Below are 24,307 nucleotides of genomic sequence, written 5' to 3'. Positions count from 1 at the left end.
TCAGATCCACATCTGAGATGTATTTTTATTACTGAACTTGGGAAATTGACATCAGTTTGACAAGGCAGTGCAATTAACCCAAAAGTGTTTTCAAGTGGAGCAGAGTCCTGGCAGTGTGTGAGGCCTGGGCAATTTCCCCAGTGGTTAGTGTTACCACAGTCCAGGTGGAGTCACTGTCATCATTGTGCTCTGTCTGTCTCCATTAAAGAAAGCAGGGTTTATGCTCATCGTGAATATGTCTGGAAGGACATGTCTAATAGTCACAAGAACGCTAGCTCACATTCTGAGACAGGCAGTAAGTGGATCCTAAGCAAGCTAAACATGGACCAAGACAATATGTCTTAGGACCTGTGGCATTCCAGCATCTCACATCTTGAGGATCTACCCAGTCAGTTACATTTCGTGGGTGAGCATCTTTCTGGGAACTCCTGTTCCCATAAGCAATGCTTCTTGTTTCATTCTGTGGCCTGATCCAGGTGCTGCCTGCATCTTCCATTCAATGTATCTGTTCTACACCTTCAGATATATGCTAAGTGGTTATCTTTACGTGACAGCATCCTTCCCTCAAAGGCTTAACATAAATTGATGGATAAGCAAACAAGAAAATGCAATATGCAAACTTAGTTCAAATTTCCTTTAATTCATGAAATACAAGCAAATCTAACATCCTGAATTATTTTAAATTTGTTAAGCAAAAGGAGATATCAGCATTTAACAAAGAATGTCACATGGTTATTAAAGCCAGATAGTAAAAAGCACATTAACAAGTAACAGTGTAACACTTGATAATAATGTGGATCTAATTCCATTTTGTAAAAGACAAAACATGATGTTTGCTGTTTCATGGTTTTATACCTTCCAGGAAAACAAGACACCTGAAGTACATCTGGATTTAACAAAGGAAGGAAGCAGCCCATAAACAGATGCAAGCAAAGAAATGCATTTCTGATGGCGAGAATAAGCTCATGGGAAGAGGGATTCATACAAAAAGTTCTTTTCACTCTACACGATGGGTAAGAGATGTTGAAAATGCAGACGTTTTTGTATGTCACAAGGCTTAGGACACTCAATGTAAAGTGGTATGGGTTTCTAAAACAGCTTTTTCATTACATGTTTGGTTTACTAAGATAACTGAGTGGGTCACAACTTTAACTTCCTAACAATGGAGTCTTCTCAGAGTTAAGATTGATTTAATATGTGTTTTTACGATATGTATTCATCTGAAGTATCTAACCTTTTGATGTTATGATACAAAGTGATCTTCTAATTCATGCTTGAGGACCACACAATCAAGTTCCTAAAATATATTTGCAAAACTCCCTCCTGATGTTTTAAGGAAATCCCTGAATTTAATTTGGTGATATTCATATGTATCCTTGGCTGTGAACTGGTCACACATGAAGCTATGAAACAGATTAAAACCACTATTTGTTCTGCAAGTCTGGTGTAACTGTCTTTCTGAGATTGCAATGGCTACCACTAGAGGGCTAAAGCAATGAGAATGAAAGGGCTGGGCTGAGGGCAAAGATTTTTCACCTTCACCTCCAGGTTGGCCATGTCCTAGCATCGAGGACAGTGGGGTAGCTCTAAAACAATATGACAGCTTCAGAGAGGATATGGAGACCCCAGAGTCCCAGATTCACTTAGAAATATCCTTGTCCAGAAAATGATGAATATAAGAAACTAAAGAGAAAGGGCCCCTAAATGTCTCCAACACCCCTGAAAATAACCTTCAAAGAGAAACTGCCAGCAACAAAAGAAAGCTGTTGGCATCTACATGGTCTTAAAATCCCAGCAGAGTACAGACAGGAATAATATAAAATTATAAATCTACCAGCTACAACCAGGATTCTCAAGAGTACCTGGTTCAACTGGGAGAACTGAAGTTCCAACTCCCTCACGTTCTAATTAATTCTCATCTATGATCTTGAATTATTCCAAACTCTGTATCAACCCTTTTGCAGCAACTAGTCGTCATTTAATTGTAAATTATTCCCATCTCTATGTCTGTCAACACCCATGATGTCTGTACAGAAGATTTTTCTCCACACTCAGCTCTCCCTAAGGGAAGAGACTCTTGTGTTTTTGTATATGACTGGACAGCTACTCAAGACTGCCACGGAACAATAGGATAAGCACAGCTCAAACTCTGACTCCACGATTTTAGGATAATCTCCAGTCATTAAACCAGTGCATTAAGTTTATCTTAAATTTGTTCCACAGGTCACAAAGGAAGCCATGGGTGATGTCTGAAACAGTCCTAACAGGTCCTGCTCGTCTCTCCAACTGTAGTTGTTACAAGGCCTGTCACTGAGGGTTCATCTGAAGAGTTAATAGGACTCAACCTGCAAAGGCTCAACCAGCTAGTTCCTGGGAGCATCGTGGAGACTCGTGTTCATTATTTCAGTGAAAGTTTGGTACAACATACATAAAACACCCCCTGACTCTATTTTCCAACAATAATCTGAGGTCTTTATGTCAAGTTATGAACCCCTTATTTCTGCATTTCTAGGATTTCTCCTCCTCAGTCACAATGGTCATACCTCCTGCCTATGCTGAAACCACAAAAGGGTAGTTCCCCCTTTAAACACTGTGGGCTACAATTACTTATTCCTGCTCACAGCCTATTTCTGGTTTTAACTCTTTGGTGACTTTGGCTGGTCTCACTTAACCCTCCAGTATGATGTCTATGGTCTAGATTAGAAGTCACTGTGATGGAGTTAGTGCTGTGGCAGGGCTGTCCATCACTGCCATCTACACCAACACCTACAGTAAGCACCGAGGACCACTTGACCTCTGAGTGATGTTACAGTCTGACCTTCAACTCAGGCCACAAAGGTCCTTTCCCTCTCCAAATTGTTGGTTGATGTCATAAGTTGTATAGTCTTAGGAGCCGATAAGAGCTCAGCATTCCCACACAGGGCTCTTAATGTCCTATCCTCAGCAATAAAGCCCTTCCAAGAGAAAGTGGTCTGCATCATTTGTCCACAATATAATCTGCTCATCTTTCAGGGCAGCAATGCAGATTCAAAGAGTTCCTCTGTCAAAAATAAAATCAAAATATCCTCTTTTAATAATCAGGGTCTAGTGCTTGGAGTCTAAGTTTCTCATGATACCTCCTATGATTAGAGGGTGAATCCTACCACCTCCGGCACCTTGGGACAGTGGTTGAACAATGGTGTCACGACCCTTGTCATCTAAGAAGACACAAGCAGGGCCCCTTTTATCTATTATAATACAAATATGAAATGGCCCAGAAACCAAGAACAGGTAACATCTCGTGACTAGTTTTAAAAAGCCCCATTCCATCTCCCAAGTAATGCATCTCAGGAAGTCATCAGCTGTGTTTTGGTCCATAGTGTGTATCTTTTCCTGTGTGTATGTTTGTTCATATACTAGTACATGTGGGTACTACACATTACCTTTTGCTGTCACTACTCAGGACGCCATGCCCACGGTGTCTTGAGGCAGTGTGTACTGGAACTCACCAAACTCACCCATTTAACTATTCCTTCTGATGACGAAGCCCCAGAGATGCAATAATCGACCCCCTACCCCCTCTGTCCCACTTTCTCTCTCTCTTTCCCTCTGTCCTCTATGCTGAGATTGCAAGCATGTATCACGACAGTGTTCACGTATTCTGGGGAGGGAACTCAGATTCTCAAAAAGCATGAGCGCTGTATGACTGAGTTGTCTCTTTGTCCCTCATTCCTCACTGAAACGTATGTATAATTTTCAGTTGCTGAATGTAACATATCTATGCCTTTGCTATGCTCCCATATGCTACTGTCAAGATAGTGACAATTGGTCTAGGACTGTTACTGTCACATGTTTATTCGGGCTCTGTAGATCGATGATGCTGCATCAGAGGCAGCACCGTCTGAGGATTTGTCTATTACGTAGTCTGTTACTCATCTTTCTCACCAACACTCATATTTCTCTTAGTTTTCTTTCGAACAGTATGAATTCGTAGTATGGTATACTTCTATATTCGTCGTATACATTAATAATCATAGATGCGTGAGCTGAGGTTTGCTCACTTCTATTTCTGCTTCGTTATTTATTTTGCTAACGCACTCCTCTTGGGAGACAGATGTAAGCCTCTCCCCTTCCTAACAAATATGGTGATTCAGATGTCACACTGAAGAGTGTGAAGTTTCACTGGGCTGTGAGGCAGGCATTGGGTCAATGGAGCAAGTTTAGTCTCTGTTGACCAGGGTTTGGTAGGGAAGCTGAATTTTCTATAATCAGGTACTGCATTCATTTGAAAAACAATGTATTTCTAATTTCTTTGCTAATGGACTATTTACTCACTGGGTTATTTTACTATGAAGTATGAAATCCCAAATCAGTGAGCTATGCCAGGAAAATCTATATGCCTTAACTTACAACCTCCATCCAATTCACAGCCTGTAATTAACAAGTAGTCCTGATTACCTTTGACAACTGGCTCCTGGCCATCCTGGGCTCTCTGTCTCCAGTCGTAATTACTAATACAAACTCTCAGATCACACATTGAACACAACAGAGTTATCTCATGGCCTTAGATCACAGAATGGCTGCAGAAGAGTGAACGAGTTGCCATTGGAGTTTAAAGAGCTCAGACTGGAGCCAGAGACAGAGGGATTACAGACACACAGACAGATTGAATGCAGGAGGTTAGAGGAGCTGCGAAGGAAGCTCATGGAGAGCTGCAGGGCTGCAGGGCTGCACCAAGCCTCAGCACTGAGTGAACTGCACAGGTGAGGTGCAGGACTGAGGATCCAGCAGGTGAGATGCAGACCCACATTAGCATGAGCAGCAGATGAGCTGTCAGACAGTGATTCAAGGAGGAGACATTAGCAGTGTGGACGGAGATGAGGGCTTAAGATGGCCAGGAGTTCTCTGCCTGCAGGTTCCCTGACACACAGACAGCCAGGGGGCAAGTTTGTGGTGACATAACTATTGCGAGTTAGGTGGCTTCTTCTAGGGTCTAGGTGAGGGTGAGATAAATCCTTGAGTTGGTTCTCTGATATAATTTGATATGTACATGTGATTCTCACTGCTTCCAACTCATTTTGATAAGTGTACAGGTGACTTATTCTTACTTTTGAGATTATGGTAATTTCACTCTCTGAGTCATCGATGGCCCTGGGCTGAAATGTGTCTCTGTATAAAGTGAAGTTTCATGCCCTCCATTGTCTGCATGGCACTTAGGAGACAGCCACCTGCAGCTTGTAAAATGGAGTCACTTAGGGCAAGCCCTGTTTTGGAAAGTGATGTGTAATTTAGAGGCAGACCCAGGTTTATCTCCACAATGATAAGGCAAGAGTGAGAAAGGAAAAGGATTAGAGCAAGAGGAAGGCCCCAATGGCAACAGCCTAGTGCACCCTGATGCCCTCATGCATGAGGCTCTGACAGCCATCAGTCTCCTGGGATCCCACCAGTTTGGTCCGAAGTCAACAGGTCAGATTTCAGAGATGCCATCAGAAATATGTTTGCTTCCTTTGCTGAAGAAGTCACTGGCAATGTTCAAGTGTCACCCGACAGCTGGTGATGCAGATCAGACTGCAGAGGAAGAGGAGCAGCAGGGAGCACCTATGACAAAAGCAGGTGTGGATTACAGTGAGCTCCTGGGCATCAGCTGCAGCACCCACTCTCCTTCCTCTCTCAGACACTCGCCCACACCACAGACCAGAGTCAGTGGACCAATCCTTTTCTCTTTCCTCTTTCCTTCTAGACCTTTCTGCCATTCTAACCTCTGATATGCTAAGACCGCAGTTGCTGCTGGAGTTGTAAGTGTACTGAAACAATGATTGTGAATAAAAATATTAAAATAATTTAGTAAACATGAATAAATCAGCCTACATGAAAGGCTAGAAAATTATACCAGTGTTTCTGTCTTTTCTGGGCTTTTAGCTTTCATCTTTTGGGGGTGGGCCAAGGCTTCACTTTATTGCCTAGGCTGGCCTTCAGCTTAGTATATAGTCCACAACAGGCTTGAATTCTTCCAGCAACCCTCCTGCCTCAGCCTTCCAGCTACTGGAATTGTAGGTCGAACCAAATATACAGGTGGATTTAAGTTTTTTGTGGAATAAAAGTTATTCAAAATAATTATATTGGCTGAAGTATCTGAGGGACCTGATATTAGATGTAAATGTTTTACCAGCCTGTGCATATAGTAAACATTTTGAGTTCATATTAAAATAGTTAGACCATTTGCTTTTTCATCACAGGCCTCTATTTTGACTCTAGACAATATTTGGCAAATCTAACAATGACAGCAGTGAGCACTTGGTTCATGTTACCTGCATGGACACAGGTGACTTCAACTTCAGAGGACAGGGACCTTGAAATCTTAATTCCACATGCAAGGAATTGTGGCTCAGTAGAGTGAGCAAGATAAATGAATGGATTTTCTTTTCTTTGTTCTTTTGACAAGGATTGACTATGCAGCCTAGGCTTATCTTGAACTTGGTGATCCTTATACCTTGGCCTCTTGAGTGGTGGAATTACAGGTTGGTCCCCCAATACCAACTCCTTGAATAGTCTGCTCATTCTGATCACTTTGTTATCCCTTAATTAGCTGGGTGCTACTAATGTACAGACTTGGCCCTAGGTATAAGAATTATTGTGTTGGAGCACATCATGCTCAGAAGAAAAACAGACTTTAATCACAGTCTTAGGGGAACCTCTTTTGATTTTGAGGAGGGAACACCTCATTTCAGTTTTTCTTGATCTTATATGGATCTTTGGTTCTCGGGTTCTCTGTCCACTCAGGAGGACTTTCATGTTTCATTCTCTTCTGACTGCAGAGTTATGCTGACCCTGAGAGCCTCCTGTACCCAACAATTTTCATCTCCAACACTACTGTGGAGTAGGGTCTGAAGACTAAGCTGAGATTTCATTCTAGTAGACAGAGATCCACTGTGATGGAGAGTGACATTGACGAAACCACTGGGACACCTTTTCTATGTTGTTACCCGACAAATATGACCAAGAAAAAGAGTGAGGACCTAGTATGTTCCTTACCCGTATTTTTGTACCATCTCTTGGCCAACTAGATGATAAAACGAATTAATATCAATAATAGAAACAGACTCCAGTTTGCCTTTAAATGCTGACTGTCAGGTACAGAAGAGGTACCATTCACTGTAGTTGAAGTGGTGTTGGCAGATGTAAGCTGGGCTATATCCTGGGCTGTTATTGTTGATCCTGTTAAAAGAAATCAGAAAACATATGCATGAAGATTAAAACCACACCTCCATCTGCAACTTCCCTCTCTAGGAGGTCCAAGGAACTCCTGTGCGACAACTATTTTCCATACCCTGGATAGAAAGATGACTAGGACGTGTGTGTAAGAGGTCCTTAGAGTTTGTTTTACTATCAAAGAAAGAGAATGTCTACTGAACCATCAAGCAATGTGACATATTTACTGTGGTTGACACAACTGGTGGTGCTTAATTGTGCCAGACGAAAACAGTGACACCTTCAAACGTGATGCTTGGACTGATGCAAAGGGCAGCTATAACAGACGATGGGAAAAGCCTGAATGTTTAGAGTGATGCATACAGACTGTTGGTCCAGGAGAGTCCATTTAATGTCATGGCATTGGTTAATAGGGAATGAGAAACGGTGAGAAATGAGATGGGAAAGAGGAACCCTTGTGATCACCAGGGATCTCCAGAGAAGGAGACCACCAGAAAAACATTGCCTAAGTCTACCAAATTTTCCCATTATGTACACATACTGGCATCCACACAGAAAGTCATCAGACTTTTCCGCAGAACTCCATGCCTTTCCCACGCTGTGGATATTTCCTCATGATAATCTGCTTAATAACTTACTTGGCACGTCCTTCCAGAGTTTTAAGAACATATTGTGACAGTTATTGAAATCTCCCATGGAGAACATAGAGAGATGGTCTTCAAGATCAATGCTATTCTCAAATTCCCTTATGATACTGTTGGCTTTATGTTGAGGTGGGTCCCATAACTTGTTTGTTGGATAAAAGTGGAAGGAATGTTGTCTATCAATGGTGAAGGTCCAGAAGCTATCACTGAGTCTTCCTTGTTCATATTGGAGTACCAGGGTGCCTTCTAGGATATGATTACCTGAAAATGGCACACAACACCATCATTTCCCAAACGTTACAGAGTCATCACCCTCTGACTTGACAAGTCTTCCCCTACACATTCTTTTCTTTCCTCCATGGGTTGCCATTTCTTACAGCTCAGGAGCCCTGTACTTCCAGGTTCAATCAATATTCAGGTTTTTTTTTATATAAATACATGTATAACCTTCTCTCTGCACCTGCTTGCTTCTCTTGTTTCTTTCTTTTTCTTTTTCTTTTCTTTTCAAGTCATGGTTTCTCAGTGTATCCCCGTCTGTCCTGGAACCTTCTCTGTAGACTAGCCTGACCTGGATTTCAGAGATCTGCCTGGCTCTGCCTCCTGGGTTCTGGGATTAACAGGGCATTCCACCACCACCCAGCATGTTCTTCCTGTTTCTTGTTGATAGCCTCTGTCTTTGCTTCATGTCCTGGTCTTACCCTTGGTCTTGACTGGCCATGATTTCATGTTATGTAGATTTTTATTCAGCTCTTCTAAAAGGCCTTTTATGGTTTCGGTCAAATCTTCCCAAGCTTTGGTGGCATTGACCTCCATTCCCAGATTACCCAAAGGCTTGGCCTTGTTGTCTTTATACTGAAGGAAAGGTTTTCCGTTCACTGAACACTGTCCTTCATAGCAGTGTAAAGAAAGATCCTTGACAGTGAAGTTGAAACGGATATAGCATGTATCTGTGAGAAAAATGTGTAGGTGAGTTACAAACAGGGAAGAGTACATAGGAGTCATGTTCTGTGAACTCAGCACTCTATGGATATACTGGTGGGGACAACTAGATCCTTAGCCTTGGGCTACCTTCACTGCTTTAGTCTGGTAAAACCCTCCTAGGTTACCAGGAGCCCTCAGATGCACACAATGTTACCAGGAGGACCTACCTGGCAAACACTTGAAGTGACTTTTTCTCAAGTGTCTTTTTCTAAGTATGTAGGTAGAAAATACCATCTATGCAACTGGCACTTCTACTCTTGCTGATGAGAGAACACCCTTTATAGAAGGGAAGATATCCCAAGGACGCATGGCAAATTTGCCTTGAGTCCTAAGTGTGCCAGAGAAGTTTTCTGGAGAAAACTGCAATTTGACACATATGGGAAGCTGCTGGCTATGGTCATATTACCTAGTGCCAATCCTGGTGATCCTAATCTGGGCACTGGATAAATAGGATCCTCTCTAGTTAAATCACAACTTTAAGAGATATGCATTTGGCTATTGAGAGAAAATGTAGTAGAATTGTATATCTTCCACTGTTTACTGGAAGTATGTGATTTGTTTTTCTATTTCTAGTTTACATAGGATTACAGTAAAGAGATTGCATGAATCTCAGAGGAGACTTTTAACTTTTCACTTTTCGATAAGTTTGAGAGTGTTGGAGACTTTGGGGACTGTTAAAGTTGGACTGAATCTATTTCCACATTATGACATGGCTAAAAACACCTTTGAACGCCAGGACATGGAATTTAGTGGTTTAAAAGAAGATGGCCGCCATAGGCTCATAGAGAGCAGCACTATTAGGAGGTGGCCTTGTTGGAGAAAGTGTGTTTCATTCTTTTCGTGCTGCCTGCCAGTCAGGATATAGAAATCTCAGCTACATTTTTAGAACCCTGTCTGCTGTGCATTTCCATGCTTCCAGCCATGATGACATTCACCCAAACCTCTGAACCATTAGCCAGACCAACATGAATGCTTCCCTTTATAAGAGTTGCTGTGGTCATATTATCATATCAATAAAATTCTAAGACAGGCTATAACCTGCACAATGCCATCGGCACACAAGCCAGTTCTCATATCTCAGAACACTTATGGTCTGTGGTCTTTCAGCAGCAAGAGAAGACATACAGTACAATGTGAAGGGGGCATTTGTACTAAGCAGAGTGAAGAGTGGCAAGCAGTAGCAAGAGGCATCTGTACACATGTTCCCATGCATGGTTTAACACTGAGCCAAATCTACCACATGAAACTGAGAACCAGTCTACTAAAGGGACTTCTTAAAGGAGCGTTTATCCATAATGCAGTATACTTATTCATCATAAAATATAAAAGGAGGTATCAGAACATACTCTCTCTAAGCCCTGCCTTGCCTGCTGGATATACACAGGCTCAACCACCTTTCACTCTGCTTCTCCCCACTGCTTCCCCTTCTGTGTTTAATTCTCATCTTCACATTTTCTTTCAACTCCTACACCTGAACTTTTGAGTTCATCCCTTTTGATTGCCTGAGGTTCTTTGTCACTTCATTAAAAAGATTGATGGACGTGAAAATGAACCCTCTGCAGCCCCAGAACTCTCACTTTGTTTGTGAACAAAAAGCGAATAAGGCCCCCACATTAAAGTAGATAAGATAAGAAGAAGCACAAGTTTTCTCTAAGAAAGACTGCGTTTAGGAGCTGGGTCCATAGATGGACTGCGTGTGGCTGAAGAAGAGGCAATGGACCATGAAGACGGTCCAACTAAAGCAACACTGGCAGCTTCAGATAACTTCTCCTTGGAGGAAGATGGAAGTCGAGGACAGTGATTGGGGGAAACTCTCTCGAGCCTTGAAAAGGGATTTGTGCTTAAAGATGACACCAGGTTCCACCAAGAAGAGAGAACCCAGTGCTGCAAATGAGGGTGGAGAAGGAAAGAACAGAGATCTGAAGGGCCCAGCCTAACATTTCAACAGCAGTGACTTTCCTAAGAACAGACACTTTACCCTTGGTAACAGACAATCGGCTCCTAAGAGGAAAACCTAGTGTTCTAGAGGTTTTGAAATTGATTACTTAAGTTACTCACAATTGCTCATAGCAAGGTAAAATCATTAATAGCCCATTGGAATGCTCCAAGCTACAATTTTCAAATGGTAACAAATCCCAAAACTGGAAAGCATCTACACTGCTGTAACTGTGATAAAAAGGCAAGGCTTCCCCAGCTTGGGAACTCCCACACCCATGCACTATATTGGAGAGATTGGAGGGTACAAGCTCAAGCTTGAATAAAGACTCTTTGCTTCCGCATGTGAGTTGAATTCATGGTGGACTCTGGTGGTCTATGGGAACCTTGTGTTCTGGGCATAGCATCTGGGGACACGTTTGATACTTCCATGACCCCCTACACTGGGTCTCCGACCTGTAAATCAAAGACTAGTTGGGAACTATTCTCTGGATATTGTTTCTCTAACTATCTGGCTATTTTCTCTCCAGCAAATCTGTAAACAGGTGAGTTAGCACGGCCACAGGGGACTAGAGAATATTGCTTGATACCCCTTTACCAAGATTCAGCAGCACTGAGAGACTTCCTAGACCCATTAGCAAGAAATTGGATCCCCTAATTTCTTTAGATAGACATTTCAGGTTGTACACACTTCATCATCATCTAACAATGCTTTTACTATTGTATACTAATTGTCATTCATATCTCTGTGTTCTTTGGCTATTTGCATTGTTTCTGATTTATTTTCTTGTGTTCAAGGTTAGGAGGATGGGACAGACCCAGATGTTCTGCCTCCCTGCAATGTTTTTCCTGGACAGGTTTAAGGACTTTAGAACTAGGGTTAGAAGGTACGATGGACAGACTAAACACTATTTGCAGGTTGGGAATTACCAGCATTCCATGTTGACTGGCCACATGAAGGAACCCAGGACCCCATATGTTAAGAAAGTCAAGGATGTCATCTATAGTTGGACCAGCCACTCAGAACAAGTCCCCTACATCACCACCTGCCAAGAACTCATATACCACCGACCCATGCACCTGACAGAAACACATCCTAGTGCTTAGGAAGAAAAGACAGAAAACTAAACCAACTGTACCACTCTACCTTGTTTTGCAGGATAGTGAGGATGCAGATTTGCTTCTCTCCTCTTCTCCCCTCTACCAGTACTAGTGACTGGATCCACAACCCTACAACCAGTACTGCTGCACACAGGGGCAGGTTGCTATCGAACATGCTAGTCACAAGACAACAGACACCACTGTGACCCTCCCTCCCCCTTAGGGCCACAGGGACCCCACATGATCAGAGTAAACTGATCCTTACAATAAGGCCTTTCTCTACTAGTTATCTGTATATTAGGAAGATCAGCACCTGAAATTTTCAGAGAGGCCAGGGCCCTTACAGAACTGCTGGATATGGTAATCTTTACCCATCAATCTACATGGGATGATTGTCAGCATCTGAGACAGATTCTCTTCACCACAGAAAAGAGGGAAAGAATTACCAGTGAGTCTCAGGAAAGAGTTCCAGGTGAAAACTAATCCATTGATAATTGACACATCTTTTCCTTTGGCCAGGCACAACCTGGACTTACTTCACCATTGCTGAAGGTAAGGGAAAACTACAGATCTATCCTCAGACTCCAAGGATGGGGTGTGTCTCCTAGCAGGTGCTGGTCATTCCACTACATTGGCTTGAATAGGTGATGTTAGACAAGAAGATAGGGAGTCCCCTGCAGCCTTCCTAGAGAGAATTATGGCAGCATTCCAGATCTACACATCAGTGAACACAGAGTCAACAGAGAACACATCAGCAGTGATGATGGCTTTCATCAATCAAGTTGCACCAGACATAAATCATAATGTACACAAAGAAGATAGGATGAAGGAAAAGTCCGTACAGGAACTGTTAGCAGTCTTAGAGAAACTGTACAATAACTCAGAGCCTCAAAGACAAACAGGCCTACTCCAATGCCCAACAAACACAGAACACGGCCAAAATCTCGCTGAAAGCCACAGTTGGCACTGAGGAGGAAAAACAACAGCAGTTGCTACACCTAGCAGTAAACAATGGTAAGAGACTATCAACAAGGGACAAGCCCCGACTCCAAAAGAACCAACATGCCTCGTGTAAGAAGATAGGGCATTGGATCAAGGATTGCCCCAAACAAATCCCCTTCCCCCAAAATGCCAGAAGTGGGTCAAACCAAATTGGTGGAATTAGAAGATTTGAGCAATTAGGAGAGACAGTGCTTGAACCACCTCCCTGAATCTTGAGTAACCATTAAAGTGGAGGGGTAACCCATCAAGTTTCAAGTAGATACAGGAAGCCAACATTCAGTCCCCTCAACGGGTTATGGAAAACCAACAAGCAAAAAGTCATGGATACAGGAGGCCACAGGCATCAAATCAATATACATGGACTATTCAAAGTATAGTAGACCTCGGCATGAGATGGGTATCCCACCTTATCCTAGTCATGCCTGGATGCCCCTACCCCAACTAGGAAGTGACTTGGCATACATTATCCAGGCCCAAATCAAGTTCTACCCAGATTAGGATTCCTTCACAGGTCAAGATGGACCACCAATACAGGCCTCACATTATCTTTAGTAGATGACTGTAAACACACAAAACTAAAGCCTACTTGAGAAGGAGTCTCCACATGGCTGTCACAGTTCCCAGTCAGGGACTGGGGAAATGGGACAAGCAGGACACTGAGCCCCTATTAGGATAGAATTTAAACCAGGGTCCACCCCACCTCAGGTTAAACAATATCCAATGCCACAGAAAGCCCAGAAGGATGCTTTCTTCAGTCTACCCCCCAGCACCTAACAGCAAGCTGCTATTTATTTTAAATGGCATGCATGATCTTGATGAAGGATTCAATGGACAACTTTTGTGGACCTGGCTACCCAGTGATTAAGAATTTGCCCACTATCTTCAACAAGGCCCTACATGAGGACTGGGAATGGATACAGGCAAACATTAGTACCTGTAGATACTTTCTCAGAATGGACTGAGGCCTTTCTTCCGACACAAGAAATGGCAAAACAGTGATCAAAATGTATTGGAAGATATCCTTCCTGGGTATGGTATGCCTTCAATGTTGAGCTCTGATAATGGCCCTGCCTTCGCATTTAGTGGCCTGTGTTCTTGGCTAATTATGTTGATCAAACCCTGTTTGCAGTGTCACACAGGTAGGCTAAAGGAAGCCTGCCCTCAGTTGGCTCTGATTGGGAAATAAAGTTGCCATCAGTTAAGGGATCACCAGGGTAACAGAGACAGGACATTTAGGATTTCTCAGCAAAAAATGCAGGAGAGAGAGAGAGAGAAGAGACGAGTCCTCCTGGAGAGGGGTGTAGGATGGACCACACAGGGAAGGTGGAAGAGGGTGAGACTGCCGAAATGTTGTTGTCAAGGGAAAAGGGCTCCATGGGAGGGCTGCCCAGATGAATCCAGGACAGGAAAGGTGAAATATAGACTTAGTAAGTGCTAACTTAGGAATATCAGAGGGAAGTGTGTTAGCCATGTGGAGGTTTGGGAGTGGCCCTGTCATTGAGCTAGCTAAGACATTGTAAAAATAAGTTAGTATGCGTGTGTGTGTGTGTGTGTGTGTGTGTGTGTGTGTGAGAGAGAGAGAGAGAGAGAGAGAGAGAGAGAGAGAGAGATTCATTTTTGAATGCAAAACACTTGGGTGGGTGGTGAACAGCAAGCACACATCCATGTCTGCATACATACATCAGTTTTAATATTTACTGCATCATTCATTGCTTAGGTAACACAGGAAGTAGCTTGTACGTTTAGGCCACAAAGTTCAAAACAGTTATAAAGGATGAGTAGAACACTGAAGGAGACCCTTTCCAAATTAACAATGGAGACTGGCAGGGACTTGGTGGCTCTCCGTCGTCCATGATCCATACAGTCAGGAACACACCCTATATCTTGGGACTGACTGCGAGGTATGTATGGGAGAAACCTCCCCGCCCCCCATGATTCCCCAGCTCAAATCAGATGTATTAGCTGAAGTCACTTTTATACATATATTTGACTCGCTCAGTGCCCCAGCTTATATCCCGAAGGAAATCTGGCTATAAGTGAGAGCCATCTCTCAGGGTGCTCTTCCTCCTACTGCTCATAATTACTTACAAGCAACTGGGTGCTCTTCAATAGACATCAGAACCCGAGTCTTGAACCCTCTCGTAAGGACCTTACAGATCTGTGCTGATTATACCCAGGACACTTAAGGCAGACAGAATTGCAACCTCAATTATCCACACCCACTATGGCCTCACAGACCTTTCTTCAGATGCAGAGGACATCACAGGCAGATAGCAGGTCTTCAAGCAAAAAGACGATCCCTTGAAACCGGAGTTGCAAATCTTAGTTCTAATTGCCTGGCTTTTAACCAATCACTGCTCCTCCTCTTACAACGCTCACCAGACTTATAACCTGGTTTGAATCATCTAAAATGCCACCAAGGGAAACATCCTTCAGCAGGGACATAGGGTGGCCCCCAGAGGCACCTGGTATCCCTACCCCATCTTTGACCTCCATGACCTTTTGGTGGGTACCTGGACTAGCACCCACCTAAAGAAACATTAATTTTATGTTTGTCCATGCCATAAAAATGGTATCAAGAATTGGAGACTACCATGGTGAGGTGCTCGCTATTCCTATTGTGGATCATGGTAGTGCGTGAATATGGGGGATAGTTGGTGGGCAAATCCAGTCAAGGACAATTTTATTCAGGTAACTAGACAGGACAACCATCCCAAAGTTCACTTATGGATGGATTTGGCCTGGTAAGAAACTTGTTCATCCCACAATATCATAAACAACATAATGTAATCCCATCTTTATAAAATTCACCCAATCAGGAAAGCAGCTATGGCATAGGGACTAGAGAACACCTGTGTGCTAAGGACCCATATTAACTCACTTTTAGGACCAGGGGACCTATTTTCCATGTGTCTTGTCAGAGAACCATTGTTCCTCCTAGACCATTGGGATCAAAACTAGCATTGTCCCCACACTAAGCCACACCCCAAACGTGACCTCACCATCACCATAGGGTCTACCTGAATCCCCAACAGGATTGCACACTCTGAGGTCCAGACACAGAACCTTCAGACTAGCAAGGACCTAGTCCTCTTCACCTATTGGAACTCACATATGAGGTTTTGAATATTAGCCATAATGACCTCACTCCTGATTATTGGCTCTGCCTAATGTTAAACCCTCTTAATGTGAAGGCATTTCTCTCAATGTTTCAGTCTCTTAATACACAAAAGCAAGCCACTGCAGATGGCAACAGACACAACCTACCTGGATCACCTTATAGTCAGTTACAGTGCTAGGGCTATGTGTATGCTGAGAAATACCAGGAGAATACTCCCACAACCATTGTAACCAGACTATTCCCTGAGATAAAGTAATGGGTACTTCTTAGTCCTGCCAGATGTGTGGCAGGCCTGCTCTACTGGCCTAACTCCATGCATTCACACAGAAACACAAAAGGCTTCCTCTGAGTTTTGGGTTCTGGTTCAATTGGTGACTTACTATTCAGGAAAAGATGTTCTCACCCACCTCACCCATGACCCTCAAAGAAATTTAACCAAGAACCCATTACCAACATCATTCTGTCTTCCCTCCTGGGCATCAAGAGAGCAGGAGCAATGGAAATAAGTCGTATGCTTAGCATTACAAATCAGCCTTACTGCAGTACAATTTTCAAAGGTTAACCAATCATGTAACTGTTAAGTTGGAAAGCACCCTGCTGTAATTGTGATACAAAGGCAATGCTTCAACAACTATGGACCTCAGACACCCATCCACTGCATTAGAGGGGTTGGAAGGTCCGAGCTTCAATTTGAATAAAGATTGTGCTTCTTCATATGAGCTGGATACCTGGTGGACTCTGGTTGTCTGTAGTACCTTGTGATTTTGGCGGTGGTGGTTTTCATATGCTTGGGCCAGCAAGTGGCACTATTAGGAGGTGTGGACTTATTGGAATAGGTGCGTCACTGTGAGTGTGGACTTTAATACCCTAGTCCTCTCTGCTTAGAGGTGAGTCTTCCACTACCCACCTTCAGATGAAGATGTAAAACTCCTAGCTCTGCCTGTACTATGACTGCCTAGATGCTGCCATGCTCTCACTTTGGTGATAATGGACTGAATCTCTGAACGTATAAGCCAGCCCCAATTAAATGTTGCCTGCTATAAGACTTACTATGGTCATGGTGTGTGTTCAGAGCAGTAAAACCCTAACTAAGACAGAAGATCACACAGGAAGTGGGGTACTGCTGGGATAGAACTGACCATGCTATTGTTTGGAAGGATGGGGATTTGGGGTCTTTGGATTTGGAAAGCAGTGGAAAGTTTTAAATGGGGCTTAATGGGCCATCCTAGTAGGAATACGGAAGACTTTCTTGCTGAGAATAATTTGAACTGTACAGACCTGGCTCAAGTGGTTTCAAAGGAAAAGAATTTCAGTGTGTGGCACAGAGAATGTGGCTGCCTTTTGCCCTTATCTGAAAAGTGTATGTTAGGCTAAGGAAAGAGATTTATATTAATTGCATTGACAAAGGAAGTCTTAGTCCCATCATAGAATTTGTTCTCTGGTTTATTCTCATGCAGAACATTTTGAACAAGTGTAGCAAGCTTAGAAAAAATATAAAATATATAAAATATATGATTAGAGTATTAATGGGGCACCAGGATGTGACATAGAGCCAATCAATTACTGTGTTCTAGGAAATAGATTAAGGGAATGAGATTTTGGAGCAAGGCCCTACCCAGCAGTGGTACACCCTTTTATCCCAAGGAGACAGGCAGACACATCTGAGTTCCAGGCCAATGTACAGAGCCAGAACCTGGACAACGAAGCATAGACAATGAAGAATTTGAAAAAGAGGAAGTTAATGATAATGCAGTAAGAATAAGAGGGCCATGTTTGAGCCCCTACAAGCAGCATAACTCAGCAGTTTGCCCATGTGGCTCTGACTTTACAGTCAAGGGGAAACAGAGACCACTGGGACAATTGATGCTGATTAGCTGGAGCTAAGAAATTAGTGGTGATTAAGGAGAGACCAGCATCACTGAGTTGAACTCTTGTGGAAAGTGTTTTCTGGGAGTACAAAGAAGCTGTTTCCAGACATAGCCAAGCTTGTACTTCGTGCTACAGCTGGACTTGGTAATGTGTAAGAGTCATGCAGGTGGTACTGGTTTTGTAAGCATGAAGGTGTCATGCAGAGCATCTGAGGTTTGTCACTGGGAGAGGCCATGGAAGGACACTGGGGAAGGTACAGCTTCAAATGGAGTTTATAACACCGGAATAACAGGGTCATGAAAAGTAGTTGAGGCTTGGCACCATAAAGAGAGCCTGAGAGAGGCTATTGGTGAAGCCTACTTGTAGGGGAAGACCACAATGCATTGGTGATGTCAGTACTATAGAATTATCGCCAAGAAAAACAGCAGTGGCAGTGAGGGCATCAGCCTGAGCTTAGAGTGCTACAGAGGGCCTAGCTGGGGAAGTGATGCCAGCCTTTTGGAGGAGCCCAGAGGATCATGTGTGCATCCCAGACATTGAAACCAGAACCTGTTGAAGTTGCCTTGGAGACCCCGAGGAATCTGAGATGCAGAGCCATGGACTGTCTGCTGGGGGAAGCTGCTAACCAGTAGTGCAACAAACTCAGGAGAAAGAGGATGGTTGCACTCAAAAACGATGAAGAAGGAGTCAGATATCTAAGACTGCTTTGACAACAGACATGGAGATACAGAGTTTGGAATTTGCCCAGCCGGTTTCCTGTCTTGCTTTGGGAATTACAGTTAAGTGATTGGATGAATCTCAGAACAGACTTTGAACTTTGGACTTTTAACATGGTTGAGACCGCTATAGACTATGGGGACACTGGAAGTTGGACTAAATGTATTTTGCATTATGCCATGCTTAGGTGTGGCTCCCTTAGACTCATATGCTTGAACAAGGCTATGGGGGCCAGGGAGTAGAATGTGATGATGTGTAAATGTTTGGGCACTATAAGGTGTAGTCTGGCTGGAGTAGGTTTGTCACTGTAGGTGTGCGACTTAATACTATATTCCTAGCTGACTGCAATTGAATCATCCACTAGCAGCCTTCAGATGAAGATGTAGAACTCTCTGCCCTGTCTGCATCAAGTTTACCTAGATGCTGCCAAGTTCCCACCTTGATGATAGTGAACTGGACATCTGAACATGCAAGCCAGCCCCACCTAAATGTTGTCCTTTATGAGACCTGCCATGGTCAGGGTGTCTGTTCACAGCAGTAAAACCTGAAGACATGGACCTATCAAGTCCCAGTCAGTACATCAATAGGAGACATCTATAATGAGAACATTTACAGGAGACATCTACAGTGAGGCCATTTACAGCCTGAAAGGCAGAGGTCACTAGCACAGGAAATACTAACAGTTCAACCTCAATTTAAGGTCATCAAAACTGCTCTGAGTGTAGGAAAGCAACCACAACTCACCAAAGGGACCCAAATCTTTAGAGGACATCAATGACAAAATGGAAGCAATAAACAAAAACGGTGCTTGTTTACCCAAAGTGAAGTTCATCAATTTTGAATATTTACAATTTCTTCCTGATGACTAACTAAGATCCTACCTTTGAACAAAGCCTCTTTGTGAAAACAACATTGACAGGCCACACCTGCCAAAAGCGAGGTATGGAACTTTACCTGCAGATTTCTCTCCCCTGTGTGTACCCTATGTCCAATACCCTGGTCACCTCCCTGGCTCTTTCTTTAGAACATCATTGGCAGCTCTCCCTTTCCCAACCACCGGCTCTCATCTCCAGTTGATCCCACAGTTGATCCCGGCTGACTACCTTACCCTATTAGTTGTTTATTTACAACCCCCAGCTCCATCAGTGCCCATGACCCTGCTAACATAAAGATCACTTTTCCTGGGGCAAGAAGTAGGGTGAAGGTGGACCTACCTTTCTCCTTTGCTCCTGACATCCAATCCCACACTCTCATTTCAACCTCTGTGGCTGGACACCAGCTGTGACCTCCCTTTCCTCTCTCACCCTATTCCCAAGGGATCACAAAGACATTCTCTTCCAACCCTTTTTTCTTCAGCTCCATCCACTATCCCACCTCCAATACCAGTAATCATCCATTGTGAACACACCAGCTGAGCAGACCAGGGAAACAGACAATACACAAGCATCATACTCTCCAAAAATCCAGAGAGAAAAGAGAAACCTAGGAACAAAACACCCACTGGAAAAAAAAGTCCAGACATCAGCACCTCCTCCTATATTTAATTATCCCACACCCAGATGCCAGGGCAACAACACGATCACTGAGAGCCAGTGCAATCAGTCGGTCTCCATTAGAGCCCAGCTACTGCACCACACCAGGTGCTGAACATCCCAGCACAGTTCACAGTGAAAGCACAAGACAAAGCCCTGAAAATCAACCCTGTGAAGATGACAGAGGTCCTTAAGGTGGACATAGACAAATTCCTTAAAGAAAATCAAGAAAACACAAATGGTTGGAGGAAACAAATAAAGCTGTTCAAGACTCAAACATGGAAATATAACAATACAGAAAACAAAACCTGAAGGAATTCTGTGAGTGAAAAATTTAGGAATGTGGACAGAGGTAGCTTCACCCACAGAATTCAAGCAATGGAAGGGAGATTCTCATGAGGGGCAATACCACAGAAGAGATGGATACATTGGGTGCAGAAAACATTAAATCCAAAAATTCCCAGACACAGAACATTCATAATTTTTCTCTCCAAAAAAAAAAAAAAAAAAAAACTGAAGGGAAAAAATGGAGAAGAGCAAGGAAAAGGAGGTCCAGTGACAGGCCCAAATTGGGATCCAGCTCAAGGGGAGGCCCCAAGGCCTGACACTATTACTGAGGCTGGAAAAAAAGGGGCCTATCATGACTGCCTGCTGAAACTCCCAACAAGCAGCTGAAAGTCAGATGCAGATATTTACACCCATCCAATGGATGGAAGCTGCTGACCCCTTGTGGTCGAACTAGGGAAAAGCTGGAAGACGCTAAGGAAAAGGGCAACCCTGTAGGAGGACCAGCAGTCTCTATTAACCTGGACCTGCGAGATCTCCCAGATACTGGGCCACCAAACAGGCCGTGTACATAGGGTGACATGAGGCTCACAACACATATACAGCAGAGAACTTCTGGGTCTGGGTTCAGACAAGAGACAAGAGGCCCCAGGAAGTGAGGAGGTCTGGTTGGGTGAAGGGTGGGAGGTCGGGGCCTCCTCCTGGGCTGGGTGCCAAGGACAGGGGAGGATGCGGGACAGAGAACAGTCAGAGGGTGGACCAGGAGCAGGATAAAATCTGGAGTATAAAATAAGATTAACTAAATTTTTAAAACTGATAACACTATTTTACATATTATAATATAAATTAAGTTGCGCAGAGAGACATGTATTCTTGTCTAATAAGTGTTTGGGAACTGGAGGCCATCATCAATGTTATGAAAGTAAAACATATGTTAATCTTTAAAAAAAGGAAATAAAATCTGACCTCCTAGTCATCGACTGAGTATCTGATACAGAGACACATATAATATGCTTGCCAATTTGGAAGTATTCCTGACCTGCCTTTTCCAGAAAAACTGACTTCTGTCTAAACAGACACCATTCTCTGACCTGCACCCAGTGGAAGGAGTCTAGACAGGCCCAGGGGCAGGGGCAGAAGCATCCTTATGCCCCACTAAGCACCATTTAACTGTGCTGTCACCCAGTGAAGGCAGGGCCTACAGCCCTGACTGAGTGGGACAGTGGTGTGTGAATTTGGGCAGCAGCTGCTGGTTGCTTGTGCAGTGATCTAGCAAACCACACCGAGAAGCTCAAAAGCAAAAGGGCCAGAGAACTCCTGAGGAGAGAGACAGTCTTGGTAGAGAGGGGGAGGGGTGGGGTGAGGACAGGAAGGAACTTGGGTTCTAGATTCTTCTGGAAAGAGGCTCTGGGCTGAGGAGGTCCTGTCCTCCCACACTGTGTCCCAGGATTCCCCTCAGGTTCCTGTTCCAGGAAGTCACTCACTGGCTAGCTCAAGACAGAGGCAGCTGTGCTCCCCAACCCCCACTCCAGGCTTTGGAAATTCACAGGGTAGCCTTGAACACTGACAAATTGTGTTTCCCCCTCCTCTCCATCGCTGCAGCCCTCCTATCACCCCTCTCCCTCCAAGGGATCCCCGGAACTCACCTTCTGTCCCTGAACACAGACAGACAGACAGCAGGCACAGCAGGGCCAAGTAGCAGGAAAGGACTTTGGCAGCAGCAGCAGCAGCAGCCCGCCTCATAGCTCCTCCTCTAGATGCTGGAGGCCCAAGGGAGGGAAAGACTTGATCACTTCCTGCTGATGGCCCGGACCACAGAAAGTTTTGAAAGTTGGCTATGTGTTCAAGACAATTCCTTCTCCTCCCTCCTTCGTCCTTAGTCCTTCAAAACCGGTTTCTAGTTTCCCTCTCTCCAGATCTTTTCACAGCCTAGCTGCAGCCCTGCAGGCTGGTCCCTGTGCCCAGCAGACTGAGATGTGGGCCAGTGCTTATCTCAAGTCTCAGCGCTTTGTAGGGTGGGGTCACGAAGGAGCACAGCTGCGCATGGCTTGTGCGAACTAGCATGTGACCTCCTGAGTCACCAGAAGAAGAAAAGCGCGGGAAGAGAACAGGAAAAGGAAAAGAGCGGGAACTGTCACTAAGTGACAGGAAGCTTTTGGTTGGCTGGCAGGTGGGGCGGGGTGAGTGACGTGAGCCAGGGTGGGGTGTAAGGGCAGAGTGTGCAGTAGGTAGGAGGGTGTGGTGAGCTACAGAGCAGCAGGATCTCAGGGCTTCTGAGTTCATTGTACAGAGATTCCTCAGGGAGCAACTCAGCAGCCTTAGTCCTCAGAGAATCTCAGCAATAAACCTGGACAGAAGGCTCACAAAGTCGCCACAGGGAGCTGCACCCAGAGAGTCAGTAACCATGGATACAATATGCATAATTTTGTGGTGCCCCCCTACAGGCACCCCAACACCTCTCATGCCTCCAGCTTCCTGCTGCCCTCTAGGGGTCTTCCAGCACTGATCTGGCTGTAGCTATCCATCTCCCCACCCCCACTTCCTCTGTCTTCCCATCTGCACCTCTTAAAACTGTCCTAAAATGCCTGACAAGTTATGCCCCACCCTGGAAATCAGAGTTGTTCTCTGTCCAGCTTGCAAGCTGTGTTTTATTTATTTTTCTGCCTCCCCAAAGCTTTTGCCTTTTGAGGCCAGAGTGTCCAAAGGTCTCATGTGACCCTAGTTTTCTGAGGCAGGGTCTGCTATGAAGTTAGGAGTTCCTGGATTTGGCTAGACTGACCAGCTTTCAAAATCTTCCTGTGTCTGGGATTGCAGCACAGTCTGTTATGTCTAGAGTTCTTTGTGGGTTTATGGAGGATGAAATGTAGGTCCTTGTGATAATGAGGATGGAGTTTCAAAATGAAAGCAACTATTTAGATGATTGTGGTGGCACTTGCCTTCCTCCCCTGTTCTTGGGAGGTAGAGGTTGACAGGCAGATCCATGTTGAGTTAAAGGCCAGGCAGAGTTAAATGATGAGATACTGTCTCAAGAAACACACACACACACACACACACACACACACACACACACACACACACACACACAGGCAAACAACAGTTTCAGAGGAAATGTTACCACATGCAGGCAGTGGTTCTTTGCCTGTGCTGACATAGGTCCTTCTGTGTTCTTTTTTTGTGTATGGTGAAGGGGAGGGGTGACTGCTCATGGGTAGGGGTAGTGCTCACCCACACTGTGCTCAAGTCCCTGAAGGGCTGACAGAGAACTCACAATGCTGTGGTTCCTCAGCAGATGTGGAAATTTTGTTTGAGGCAGAGGGATTCACTGACTTAGGAAGTAGCAAGTCTGCAGACAAGGCTGGCTGAGCAGTGAGCCACAAGAATCCACTTGTCTCCATTTACCTCCGTAGAGCTGAGATTTCCAGCATGCTCTACCACACCTCACTCTAAAACTTGGTCCTAGGGGTCAAACTGGACCTTCACGGAATGTCCAAGGCACGCTCTTTGTGAGTCAGCTCTCTGTCTCTCTCCTCAGATTTTTTCCCACAAAGACTTTCTTCTTGGTGTGTGTCTCAATTGTAGCATCCATTCACTCACTCATGCAGCAACCCAGCCACTGGCCAGCACCCTTTAGACCGCTCAAGGGAAGGCTTGAGGCTTCTGTGGATATGAGTTAGAACGAGCAGTTCAATCTGAGACACTGCCCACCCAGTGCTCTCTCTACTCACACTGTCCTGGGAATCTCCTGCAGGGAGCACAGAGGAGAATTAAAGATGTGTGCACATGCTGTTTTGGTTGAGGTCTACATGACTGAGATTTGAATGTTCACTATGGAAACAGTCTGTTGAATCATGGCCATCTACATGCTACTGATCCTTTCAGTTTCTATGTAGAGTTTTTGTAGTTGTTCTAAGTAGTGGCTTATGTGCCCTTTG

General features: G+C 44.3%; 1 protein-coding gene across 2 annotated transcripts; it reads right to left on the bottom strand.

The window, feature by feature from the left end:
- Positions 1 to 620: 620 nt before the first annotated feature.
- Ulbp1 (UL16 binding protein 1) lies at positions 621 to 22,497 on the bottom strand. Of its 2 annotated transcripts, XM_039098404.2 has the most exons (5): positions 22,022 to 22,497; positions 8,531 to 8,779; positions 7,827 to 8,093; positions 7,012 to 7,194; positions 621 to 5,577 (listed from the first exon to the last, which is right to left on the bottom strand). In XM_039098404.2, exons 1-4 carry the CDS (start codon positions 22,116 to 22,118, stop codon positions 7,040 to 7,042), a joined length of 768 nt encoding a protein of 255 aa, XP_038954332.1. In that variant the 5' UTR covers positions 22,119 to 22,497; the 3' UTR covers positions 621 to 5,577; positions 7,012 to 7,039. The 2 variants fall into 2 exon arrangements, 1 of the variants encoding a protein (XP_038954332.1); XR_005497168.2 differs by lacking the exon at positions 8,531 to 8,779 and having other exon boundaries at positions 22,022 to 22,109.
- Positions 22,498 to 24,307: the final 1,810 nt, after the last annotated feature.

Source organism: Rattus norvegicus, chromosome 1, assembly GCF_036323735.1.
Source record: "Rattus norvegicus strain BN/NHsdMcwi chromosome 1, GRCr8, whole genome shotgun sequence".
NCBI lineage: Eukaryota > Metazoa > Chordata > Mammalia > Rodentia > Muridae > Rattus > Rattus norvegicus.
This window is presented reverse-complemented; position numbering and strand designations above follow the sequence as displayed.